A 13738-nucleotide genomic window follows, 5' to 3' on the forward strand; every position below is an offset into this window, starting at 1 on the left:
CGGGACCCTCAATAAACTGTAACATTGTTACACTGACGAACGTAACTGACCCAAGATATATACGCTCCATTGGCTGTAAACATTTCACACAGCGGGATTCAGAGGGATAGACGGACAGGACTGAACATTTTCAGTTTATTTTAGTATAATTTAATCACTTCACTTGTACGTCTATTACGTCTGCAGATTACATAATTCTTCATTCATCTATTTTCTCTTCAGCATCTTGAGCTCAACAAAAACTTAATAATTCTTGATAAATACCAATATAAATATCGTGATTAAATGTTTTGCCCCATGATATCCATTACTGAAGCTTCTCTGTTTAGCGTGACATTTTGAAGAGTCTGAATCTGTTTATAGGGGAGAAGAAGAGGGAAGTGGATGAAAGCAGTTTGCTTCAATTTAGTTTCAGTTTGCTTTATCAGTTTATTAATGAACTGTATTTTTGCAAGATTCATGAAACTTCCCTGCATTTTTTTTTTTTTTTTTGAAATGCTAACCATCGAAGGGCATCCTATTTTGCTTTCGGCAACTTGAATTGAAAGGGGACGGTCGGGGTATTTAAAACTTCTCTAAAATGTCCCATTGGTGACTGAACCTATTCTGCAGCTCTCTCTGTTATCCTCCTTTGGTGGAAAGTTTGTTTTCAGTCAGGCTTTGACATCACCACCTGACAGGGAAGGCTCTGCAAACGGTCTCTTCTTGGCACTTGGCAGGATGCTGGCGGGTAAGTACCGCTCTGTCGGCGCGTTTAGCTCGTCGTCCATTTCTGTAGCGAAGTGGTCGGGACTTTCCCCGTTGGACGTCTCCTTGATGACGCTGTAGGTCAGCGCCACGCTGTAAGAGGCCGGCTTCTCCATGCGCTGGGGGCCGTAGTGACACAGCTTCTTGAAAGCGGCGCGGAACTTCTGGGACATGGCGTTGTAGATGACCGGGTTGATGGCGCTGTTCAGGTAGATGCAGAGACGGCAGAAGAGCAGGAACCAGGTGTCCAGGTAGGCCTTGTCCAGGAAGGAGTTGACCACCACTAAGGTGCGGTAGGGCATCCAAAGTAAGGCGAAGAGGACCACCACCACAGCCAGCATCTTCGTCACCTAATGAAAGTCAATCATGCGTTAAGAAATGCCACAACAAAAATAAATCACATGAAATTGGACAATTACTTGAACTTTGAGGGTTTTTCATTCACATGGAGTCTATACACTATGAGGCCTTTCATCCCAATTCTGGGACCTGAACCAATCTGCACCAGTAACCGCAGGATCAACCAGGACTGAAATCTTAAGGATTGCAACTTTAGGGTCGGTGAACGAGGGGAGCCGTCATGCCCAAGAAAATAAAAAGTCATTTTCACCAAGCGTCTCTCCACCGGGGCAGAGGAGTAATTATTGACTGATGCAGTATCTTGTCTGTGAACACAGCTGCATCTCCACATGAACACTTGACTTGAGTCAACTTGAGTAGGTTTAATGAGATTAACAGAGCAGCCACGCTCCTGATCAAATATTGATGGTGTGACTGGAATTCTGGTTGGATTAAATGCTAGACAAATTCAGAAGTGCTGAATGTTCAGTTTGGTGCTCCTGCAAAAAAGGGCAACACACTAATGTCTTGATTATTTTGTGGTCATTTTATTTAGAAGGACCTGCTGATGTCACACATTCATCAGAACATGAGTGCCTTTTTTAAAGGACGTGTCATACAATCAGCTTCAGCAGGAAGACATTTCACCATGTGTCCTCAGTGGGATGCGTTCAAGAGCAACAAAGTGTTCATACAGGCCAACCAACCCAAGAAAAATGGTACAAAAACTACAAATAGAATATTGATTAAAAAGTGAAATAAAAACTGTCACAACTGTTGTACACCCGGAGGCTATTTGTTTGATAAATGTTGACTCCTCACTAACTCCTGCTGATTACTTTCCTGTGTGAACTTCTTAATTTGGTCCTCACAAAGACTTACTTTAATTACAGAAATCAATCCTGTCTAGAGATTTCTGAACTGCTATGGAAGCTGATTCAGTCTGCAATGATTAATGCGATCCCTTCTGATCTAAAATAAAACAGTTTATTGACGACATATTAGTGGCACAGTCATCAATTCAGCCAATTCACATTAGAAAACCATCAAAATATAATCATCTTCGTAACACTTAAAAATCTTGGAAGAAAAAAATGTGGTCATTCAAAAAAACATCTATTAAAAAATTGAGGGTACACATAATAAATGGCATGCTATGGGCTCACGAACCTCAACCAAATAGGTGGCAGGTGGTGAATGGGATGTTTTAGACGACACCTCCAGACAACCTAATCTATCGTTGAAGAATGAGGACTTCTTTAAAGCACATTATGCGGTCTCGCATTTCGTTGTGTTTTTGTTGACCGAGAGATGTAGCCCCATAGATGTGTCAGTCCTTTGTCATAAATAACAAAACTGTCACAGCCTGTTTTTCCCCCACAATTTTGTTTTGGAGAAAACAAACATGTCAGATTACAGAGTTTTTGTGTAAAGTTCACATACCAAAATATCCACAACTATCCTAACTCAGAATTGTATTTAAGTTTGTAGTAAATCTGTTGCATCTTAATTCATGTAAATGGGATGCCCTGGTAGGTCAGTGAATTTCCTATGTAAGATCATGTGCAGTTGAACAGTCTTTCAAAAGAGAGCAGTGTTAAAATTTCACAACTTGTAGATTGACGCAGCATGAAAGACGTTTATGAAAGATAACTGCGAAAGGAGTTGTCAGGCAGGAGAATAATGTGTGTAGGTTGGACAATGTGACCATAAACACACCAAGCTGTTCCTCGGTAAATACTTAGAAACCACCCTGTAGATCATAAAACACTCATTCATTATTCAGACGTTGTTAATCAATTTCCAACAAGGAAGACTGATCAGCCAATTTAACAAATCCTGGATTTGCTAATATAATTACCAGGTGATAATCCGGTAATTAAATTGAATGACATTAAATCTTCTCCATATGTATGTTGTGTCATCTCGGCTGCAGTCAGGTGAGGATAATTAGATTGGATGGGGGGGGGGGGGGGCGCTGCCAGTGTCATCAGTGAGAGAAATATCCAATCCTGCATCCTCATTACGTCCTGACCTTTAGGTAATGTAGTAAAGTACAAAGTAGATTGCAAGAGTGGTGTCCCCAGAAACACATGTGATTGTGTGTTTGTGGGTGTGCATCAGTCAAAGATTTGTACTGTCGGAGAAAAAGCCAAAAGCCTATTTGAGTTGGAGTTAACTGATTAGAAAATCCAATAGAGCATGTAGCTCCCTCAGGGTACCACACCCCCTGTCATTCAAAGGCCTCTGCCCGTGATCTGACAAACAAACGTCTCTCCCTACTGTCTGCCTGTGTGTCTGGCACGGTGTGGCTGCGCCTTTTAGAGAATTCTGTTCTATCTTGAACAAAGTGGAAACTCTTTGCTGGAAGATGAGGATACAACAATGTCTTGGTTTAGTGTACATGTGATGAGCCAGAGTGCTTTATTATTGACAAGAAATGTGTCATGCACATAGACACTCACTGAGCAATGTAATTCAAAAGGTGGCTGCACCACGAGCTCTTGCTATAAAACCCTTTTTGTCTTGTCACTTGTGTCAGTTGTTTACTACAAGCCACTGGATGAGTTTGTGCTTCAGGGTTTAAAAAAAAAAAAAAAAAAGCCTGCTCTGTTCCACTGAAAACAAACAAGAAGAGAAAAGGGTTCCAGGTGCACTTCATTAGACTAAATCTGAAAGTAAATGAGAGCTGGCAGCACTTTGATGCACTGCATATCAAAAAGTGAGTAAGTAGTGGAGCTTGTCAGCTGTATCATTTTAAAAACAATATAAAGAAATAGCTAACAAATTTGAATAGAGAGTGCATATTTCTATCATGTGTCAACAGTGGAACCCTTATGCTCTGTTTGGGCTCCTGGAGATCCAACGTTCTCTTTAACAGCTCAACAAAAAACATACTGAACAGTGTTTTATCACCTTCAAAACTCATGACTCATGGTCTTATTGATCATAAACTAGAGCATGTACTGTACTATGAAGATGTCTGTTATTATAATTTTACAGCTATCGAGTTAAACCTTTCTAGGATCTAATTGACCCAAACACGAGTAATGTAATTTCTGTCAATTACTTTTTTGTTAAATTAATTAATCTGTTCATCCCATCTCTAAAATGTGGAATATTTTCTACTGTTTCAACAATACTTGGCAAAGGGGAGTGTCAATGTATTGCTTGTGTGCATATTGGGTTTCATGACAATGAAATGTCAATGTCAAAGGAAAATAAAAATAAAGTACTGTGTTGATTTGGCAATAATAACAATTACCTTTACAGATAGCAGTGGATCAGTGAGACCCAGAATAATAATAAAGTAAAACATATGCTATGCCTTATGTTTGGTGGGATCACGTGTGTTCGTGTGTTCAATGTGCCCCAGTGTGCAGGGTCAGTTATAACAGGACCTGTGGTGGTGCATTAATACACTTTTCTTGATAATCACATTATTGTGTGACTCTCTCTGACTTTGATATCGGTTTTCAAATAAAGCAACTTTAGCGCGAGTGCAACGCTCAAACTCTTCTCTTGTTGGAGGGAATCGAACCGACCTGTAGTCCGTTCTCCCCCACTCTCACACACACACGCGCAAACACGTGCGCACCAAGACAAACACGATCAAGACGACAATGAACGACGACCCCCCCCCCCCCCCCACACACACACACACACACACACACACACACACACACACACACACACACACACACACACACCTGTCTGCGGGAGGCAGCGGTGGTGCTGCTGGAGGAGCAGCTGCCGATCATCCTCCCCCCCTGACCCGTCCCCTTCTTCCACTTCTTGGTGCCGCCACCGGCTTTGGGATCCGAAGGCAGCGGGTTGAGGAAAAGTATCCGCGCGATCAGTCCGTACAGGACCGTGGCGAGCATGAGGGGCAGCACGTAAAACACCGCGAAATCCGTGAAGTAAATGGGCAGGTAGTAAGTCCTGGACACCTTGTAGGCGCAGCTGAGCAGCACCACGTTGTCGTACGCCGAAGTCTTGGTGTCGGACAGAAAGAGCCACATGACGCAGTACACGGAGGTGAGACTCCACACCAGCATGATGATCTTCTTCGCCCTGGACAGGGTGCACAGGAACTGCGCCTTGATGGGGTGGCAGATGGCGATGTAGCGCTCCACGGTGAACGCGGTGATGGAGCACGAGGACGCGTTTATCCCCAGGTACTGGAAGTAGGTGATGCCCAGGCAGCCCGCGTAGCCGTACACCCACTGGCCGTGCAGGGCGTCGGTGATGTTGGGCAGCCCGGCGGCCGTCAGCACCATCAGGTCAGCCACGGCCAGGCTCACCAGGTAGCAGTTGGTGGGGGTCCGCATGTGCTTGGTGGTCAGGACCACCAGTATGACCATCACGTTGCCCACGATCCCCAAGCCGCATATGAGGGACACCAGGAACACGCTGGCCACTTTGTATTCGACCGTGTAGTCGGTCCAAACACCCAGGGTTTGATTGTCCTGCACCGACGTGCCGTTCTCCACAGTCACGTTGACCATGGTGAGGTTTGCCATCACGAAAGAAATCACATCAAACTAAATCACAAGAACTCATTGCAATAATAGGGCCCCCGCCCCCCCTCCCCACTGGCACCAGAAGTCCAACGAGCACTAAATCTTTCCAAAAAAAAACAACTTAATTTCATCCTCGTGTAATCCGGTCAAACTAGCCCCTTTTTCTTCTCCACCACGTACATATTCTGATACCGCAAAGACTCATCTTCCATACTAGATTGAGGCAGAAAGCAGATTGAGGCTCGGTCGCCGGTGGAAGTTTTAAGAGATGGTGAGAGAAGGTGTCGCCGGCAGCTCTGCGCCCTGCTCACCGTCGCTCTGCTCACGCAGTCATGACTGAGAGCTTCCTGCAGAGCCTCTCTGTGAGGTCACCGGGACCCGCACACGTCTCCTCTCCTAAGGGCTGAGGGAGATCAGATGGGTTGCAGACATTGTTTTTTTTCTAGTGTACAAGTAGGCATACTGACGTATGCTTGATCACTGTACAGTTGTTGTTGTTTTTTCATATGATAAAGGATTACACACATCATTCAACGGTATACAAATGGGTTTATACATTTCTCCAAATTTGTGAAAATGTATTATGTAGCCTATAATTATAAGTTGTTCATATACGCCATGCGTCATAAGAGGAGTAATAGACCAAGACACCCGATATTATAGTGTTATAGAGTCTTTTTTTCTTTTTCTTTTATTAATTGATGTAAATTAACCAATTAAACTGCTATATTTCTACTGGCTGTGTATCAGCTTGTTTCAACGCTTCATTGAAGCTACTGTATATGATACTAATTGAACTATGAGAAACCCATATTATATTATAATCAATTTAATAGTGTAGATGTTTGCATCATTTCATACACATTTTGTCAGACACATTTGGTGAATTTGGAAACAGAATACAGTTCTGGAGATTGGAATAATGTTTGGTTTGGAGTTTGTTCTGACTGAACCACGAGGTAATCACATAATAAACTCTCAAAGATTCATATTCACACTGATGATATACAAAATATATCATATATACGTAAAATAGAGCATAAAAATGGAGGGAAAAAGACAATCATCTATAGAATAAAACCGAAGTCTGTACTATACTAAATGTAAACTCACATTGCTGGAATGTAAATTTACAGTGTTGAGGTGCTTATACTTTACTTCACTATTTGCATTTCATGCTACTTCACACTTCTACTGTATATCAGAGAGAAATACCTTTTACAATTCAGATTCTATCACATAGACACAGGTACGGGAGCAATTTTTGGGTTAAGTGTCTTGCTCAAGGACACGCGACTAGCAGAGCCTGGGATCGAACCGCCGATCTTCTGAAATGAAGGACAGCCTTGCTATCAACTTAGCCACAGACGCCACTTAGATATTTACAGGGCATGTACCTCCAGGAATAGTACTGCATTAATAAAGTAAGAGATAAAGTCCCATTACGGTCCCTGTAGCTATAAGCTAGAAAGTCCGAGGTGTTGGGATATAAGAAGAGATAAAACATGATACCATAAAGCATCATAGGATCATTCTAAACGTTTCATTGTTTCCCACAGGCAAGCGGTTACCCTATTACAGGACTATTACAGCAATAGAAGCAGATACAAATGTCAAAAAGAAGGACAAGGTCACTTTAATATCACTTTTTAGTGCAACATTGTGCTGAGGTGTCATTTCATGTGGTGGCACCAATACGCTCGCAGCATGAGAGACATGACAGTTTTTCTTTTTCTTCCATCTGTGTCTGTAATTTGGTGCTGTATACACAGTATGCCACTATTTAAATTGTCTGACTCGCATGTGAGCCATGTGTTAAATGTACCAGCCAAATTGTAAATCTTTTCTACGTCTATATCCTGCATCGTAAACATAATCGGTCTCCTTGCCTCAGTTTTCTCTCTCTCTCTCTCTCGCTCTCTCTCTCTCTCTCTCTCTCTCTCTCTCTCTCTCTCTCTTCATGTTGTCTACCTGCATCCAGATGACTTCTCATGCCTCACCGACAAGGAACGGAAATGAAGCTTCCCGCTGTTCAGTTGGACTCCAGCAGTGCTTTTCAGAGGGGTGAGCTGTTAGGGGCTATATATCACAACACATGGTGGCGTTAGAGCTATTGCCCCCCCCCCCACAGGTGAACACCTGTATCATTGAAGAAGACCAGAGGGCGGTGCGTCTGATGGAGCTGCTTCTCACAGAGAGAGACAAAGTCCTCTACTGTCTGCATTCATCCACATCTGCGTGTTATACACTGTGGCACAACACGCAGAGACGTACTCGCTCCTGATTTAACCGTTCGTGATTAGTAACCCCCCCCCCCCCCCCCCCCCCCTCTCCAACCCACCCCTTTGGTGTTTCAGTACCCGTAGCCAAAAATACAAACAAACTGGCTGAGGTTTCAGGCAGCCGCTCAATACTAGTCCAGATTGGTGTGATTGTTATTCCCGGGGTGGGGGTGGGGGGGCTGCATGGGCTGAAGTGGAAAAGAGTAAGGCAGGGGATGAGAATCACTCATATCTCAGCACAGTAGGCGATGCGGCGGTTTATATCGCTGTCTATATAACCTTCCCAGGAGGCTGATTGAGCAATGAGAGCTCAGCAGTCTGCAGGAAAACTGCTTTTTGGACTGTGGACAGATTAAATACAGACTGTGTGGATAAACGGTAAGATTACCTGACTATCATTGGCAGTGTTTTTAGAAGTCAGATCATGGTTTCGAGTGTCTTATTATCTTCAGCGGCATAAATCTCGTTGGTGCTCTAAACCCCACAATCCTCCCAACAATTTCATATCAGTGTGTACACCTAATTTACAATGTGGTATTAATTCACTGTCACCTCAGTATCGACCCCCCCCCCCCCCCCCCCCCCCCCCCCCCCCCCTCTCTGAGGTTACTACGCTGAATCAGAGGAGGGCTGACTGAAGTGTTGAGGTGGGAGACCGTGACGGGTCACCATCACTCCTCACAGCCGGCGAGTCGAGAGATAGAATCCCACAATTCAAAAGGTGACATTTTGTTATTGCTGCCAGTGGAGGCAGGTCGTATGCATCCACCGGAGGTGTCAGACACAGCGGGCTTGCCAAGTCCTTTTAAGTGAATATTGATTCTGATAATGCATACGGTTATGCTTGCTATGATTCATTACTGGCGCAATAACAAGTCGAACGTCCATGTGTTTGTTACAGGTTAGGGCGTACGAATCTATGAACCAAGCACACTGAATGCTGGCTTCATTTTTCTAAGTATGTACTTTATGATCATATAGTGCAAAACCATTCAATTAGAGACTGATGAATGGCCTCATTTAATTGAATTGATGCATCCCACTGGATTATAAAACTTAACTGCCAGTTCACATCAGTGCCAGTGGTGGAAGAGGTATTCAGATCTTTACCCAAAGAATAAATAACCAATACTTGTATTGGCCTGAAAACAAAATATCAAATGACAATGTGAAAGGGGTCACTGGTAGTGGTGAACCTATAGAGAGAATTATCCCCTGGGTCTGCAGCTCCCCTCATGTGTGAATATGGAAATTCCATTCCCCAGGTGGCCAGAAACACGACTCCAAATGAATGATAATGTTGCTCCGGAACTGCTGGATAAATAAATATGCAGCTGTTTCCCAACAGGCTCGCCATCTACTTAAAAGGTGATAATATGTTGATAATATGCTCCATTATCGCAGGTTTAAGTTGAGGTAGTGTCACGCCAACACCCTTTGGGCAGACCAACACTCCACAACTGGCCCAAATCAACCACAGAAGACACATTTCAAATAATCAAATCCATAGTATTTATTAACATGAAGTAAACAAACCACAATATTCTCGGCTGAGAGGCAGCAAGACTGTCCCCGTGCCAGAGGCCTCTCCCCTCTGCTGCTGGCTCAGGAACAACAGCATAGGGATCATGTACATCTGTAACAGTAGCATCACAACATGTAAAAGCTGTGCATTCAAAATCTTTAAACATTTTTTAACAAAAGCAGTTATTTGCTGTGAGGTAGAGGAAAAGATTGGTACCACTAAATTGACATCACTTTCTCCCCAGCTGCTGATTCTGATGCTGTTCTTGTCCCACACAACACTGACAGTGGGTCTTCACTGCCACCTCATGGTCAAGCACTGCTACTGAGACAATAAACAAGAGTGTGGAGCCAGGTTACCATGGCACATATGAAAAAGAAGCAATGTGTCTGTGTGATCTCACGGTCAAATGCATAACCCTGTTTCTACACTGCAAATGCTTACAGGTGTGAGCACTAACAGCTTCTCAAGCAGCTGCCACAGAGCTGTGTTTGAGCCTTTTTTTGCAAAACTATGAGCCGTACACTGGTCTACCGGAATGAAGCCAAATGAATGCTTTGGCCTTTCAAAATGTTACTGAGCTTTGAAAATCTAAAGTTACTTAGATTTAATAGCTATTATGTATTTGTGCTGTTGAACTCTTTCCTGAAGGTATGTGGAAAATGTTCTCTCTCCTTTGCTTCCAAATTCATTTCATGCGTTTATTCAAATGAGTTCCTTCAGGCTGATATTTGACCGTGATGGAGAGTCAGCCATAGTTGTTTATTTGTACCAGCGAAAATGAAGAAGCGTTGTGACTAAATATCTCACCATTGGACACATTCACAAATTCTCAACCGTGACTTCAGTGTTAATATAATGCGAAGAAAGAGGTCCTTTTGTTCTTGATTGAAATCTCAAGGTAAACATCCCAACAGAGATACAGAAGCAAAAGTCCACCAATGGCAGCAGTGCCAGCAGACTACTCAGTGATTGGCTCGCTGAAGGCACCAAATATAAATGACGTCTTTGGCCTTAACTCAAGACTTTCTCATTTACCCTAATGAATGAAAGTCATCCCGTCTAAAACCTTTGCCTTTGTCCATACTAAGCAGCAGCTCTGATTCCGGCTACCATTCAGCGAGCACCAGGATACACAGAGCTGAACTGAACTTGACTGTGTATTTATCAAAACAAATGGGATCCGGCGGCTAGAAACAATGTGTTTGTTGTGTTGTAATTAGGACGCCATTATGACTGGGCACATCAGAGTGGCTGTAAGAGACAGCCAGCGCTCCAGGTGAAGACGGAGAGGCGAGCGACAGGGACAGATAATTATCATCGCGAGCTATTGAGAGCGTCATAATTCAAAAGCAGCTGTAGCGTGAGGGGATAACATCACATTAATTATGACAAAGAGACGATAAAGACAAGACGGGTCGATGAGATGGTGGAATTAATTATCCCAGTCGACTTGCTTAATCACCAAAAGGCTTTTTTTTCCTGTTCTCTCTGTGAGGTTTTATCTTTGCTTGAAGCATAAATCTTTGCCTACACACACACATACACACACACACACACACACAAGAAGGCCATTATCATCCTTCCATTATCCCACACCCACAGTGTCTGGTAGAGGCCAGCCACACCACTTCAATTAGTGAAGTCACTGTAAATTAACTTGAGGGTCCAAGTGCTAAATATTTCATAGTGTCTGCCGCCACCGCCGCCAGCCATCCTGTCAAAAAGAAGAGGAAGAAGAAGAAAAAACAACATCAGGCTGCCTTTCTCTTAATCCCCTTGTCATCCTGCTGTCTGCATGCACTCTCCTCTCTGGGAGGCCTTTTAGGAGCTACTGAAGGGTTTGCGTGCCAGACTTTCCAAACAAACCCAGGGGGAGTATGTACACCTGCTTATTAATAAACTACAGTACCCCGCTGCTGTGACACACTACTCTGCCGCTGACCTCTGGATGCTCTCTGGCATCTGGCGGGGAAGGTTTACTTTGACCCACAACACACAACGCTACATCTTGTTCAATGCGTTATAAGACTAAATTAAGTATGAAAAACTGAAAGGGTTTCGTTGCTTCCACATGTTGTCTTGAGGTCTGCATTGGGTGGCACCAGCTTTTCCTCAGTCAAAGTTTGTGTAAAGTTCAACGCAAGTTCTTACTAGCTCGCTGGCTAACAACTAGCTGGTTTCGAACCAGTACTTTACTAAATGAAGTTGTACCATTAATTAAGAAATGTCTTAGCTAGTAAAGACTGGTGTGAATCTTCTGCTAAACTTTTTGTACCAAACATGTGTTTCAGAGTTAGCTGTAGACCCATCGTTCAGTTAAGAGGGTGAAATGTGATTATGCTAATGTACCTTGCGCTAACCGATTTAGTCATTTGGTAATTTGAGCTATATTGTGTTGTTTTTATTAAATGGAATTTTTAAATCTTGCCTGTTTACATGATTATTGAAACATTTTTGTCATGTATCATGTATCGTCAGGTATGCAGACCATATTTAATTTGTACTCATTTATCTAAACGGGTCATATACTAAGCTAGCAAGTTTTGCCAGTTGGTTCAGTTATGGGGTGTTCATCTTATACGGGATGAAAGATGAAAGATTCCCATGTGTGCGACTCACGAGTCTTCATATGTCATTAGACAACACAAAACAGTTGGTAGGCCGAGTTGGGGACGTTATGTGAAACCAGATACAAAACAAGCTGTTAAATTAGCTGAATCAACTGCATTAGTATCAACACTCAATTCTGTTTTGATGTAAGTGCCAGTGATCGGGGCTCTGCAGTCATTTTGTCAACACTTTGTTTTCCCTTTCGTAGAGAAAAATTCCAGAAATCTCTCCCTTTAGGTTAAGTGGTTGAGGTTGACGTAAAGGGATGTTTCAACTTGATTGCTCATGATTATCGCCGTGAATGTGGTGTATTTGTGACTTGGATATTGACGTGAACGCTATTTACAAGTCGCCATCTTGTAGTTACGATTACTCCAATGTAACGCGAACATAACTGCATTGCAGCTGGCAGTTATTGGGTTTAAATAATTAGGAACAACTCATCTCAAGAGTGCGTTTGTGTGGTGTTAAACATTTTAAATTAAGTATGTGTTGCGAGTCTGAACCTAAGACGAGCTGGTGCAACGGGCCTACAGGCTTTTTTCCTGTTTCTCATTCTCACAGTTGTTCTCATTTACATGCACGGAGTCTACTAATGTGGGACACTGACCAGCTTCAGCAGCTCCCGGAGCAGCTGGAGGTGAAGTGAACCTAGTCGCTCCCATATGAATTCACTTCATAATTCACACTCCCACACATGCACTGTCGCACTTCTCTTCTCCCTCCTACTGCTGTATTTAGAGGGACCACTCCCTCCCTCCCTCCCTCTCCATCACCTTCTGATATCTGCTACTGCTTAAAGAAAAAAAGCAGTGCTGCATCAGTGGTTCATAATGTCTATTCTGGGTGTGGGTCCATGCCTGTGGCGGGAGACACACTATGAGGATTTATAGCCTCTAGAAGCACCGAGTCCTCAGCCGCCCCTCCCCTTCCAAGCCTGGTGTCCTTGCCAGCAGGAAAAGTGGTGCACTGTTGCAGACATAGCATCTGATAGTTGGCTGTTGTTGCCCCCTCGAACGATTTCAGATTTCAGCCTCCTCTCTCTATTTCTCTGCATGAGGCCGACTAAAGTTCACCACAATCTGACCAAACACACCATAAATTATTACGATCCATCAGTCAATGACCCGGGAGTATCTTTCATCCCACCTCTGCAAACTCATTTCTGGAACAAAGATGGTGGAGTAAATCTTTGTCTGTCTCTGACTCCCTCTCTGTCGTCCTCTCCCCCTCACTCTCCCTTTTCTCTTTACTCATCTGTTAAATGGAGCCCTTGTTGGGAAATGAGCCAAATCCGTTCACCCAGCCACTGGGACTCCAGGAAAAGTGGCGGGAGCTATATTTATAGCTGCTGCCTGGTTGCGCTAAAATCAGGTGGAGCAGCCAGCAAACGAATATTCAGTTTAAAGCGGGATTAAGCTCTTAAATGGTTGATGGTGGCCCACACTTTATATCTACTTTACCAAGTGTCACTTTCTAAGTAAACTTGCTATCTTGTTCTTTATCATTTATCTTCAAAGATGGCACCAAGACATGGAGTCTGAAGATGTGGCGGGAATGAGATGAAGCTCCTGAAGATTTACATGGGGTCGCAGATCAGACGACCTATTTGATCTCTAGATTAAACATGGATTATAATGGCTTTGGCGCAGTGAGCAGTAATCTTCTGAAGGGAGCGCAGGAGAACAGATGGTACATGATACACGCAG

The 13738-nt window shown here is 43.4% G+C and overlaps 1 protein-coding gene across 1 annotated transcript; it reads right to left on the reverse strand.

Moving 5' to 3' along the window:
- Positions 1 to 653: 653 nt before the first annotated feature.
- trhra (thyrotropin-releasing hormone receptor a) lies at positions 654 to 5609 on the reverse strand (the record flags this gene model as incomplete). Its single annotated transcript, XM_079164284.1, has 2 exons — positions 654 to 1097; positions 4797 to 5609. The coding sequence occupies 2 exons, from the start codon at positions 5607 to 5609 to the stop codon at positions 654 to 656; spliced, it is 1257 nt and encodes a 418-aa protein (XP_079020410.1).
- Positions 5610 to 13738: the final 8129 nt, after the last annotated feature.

Source organism: Pholis gunnellus (genome assembly GCF_910591455.1).
Source record: "Pholis gunnellus genome assembly, chromosome: 8".
NCBI classification, from domain to species: Eukaryota; Metazoa; Chordata; class Actinopteri; order Perciformes; family Pholidae; genus Pholis; species Pholis gunnellus.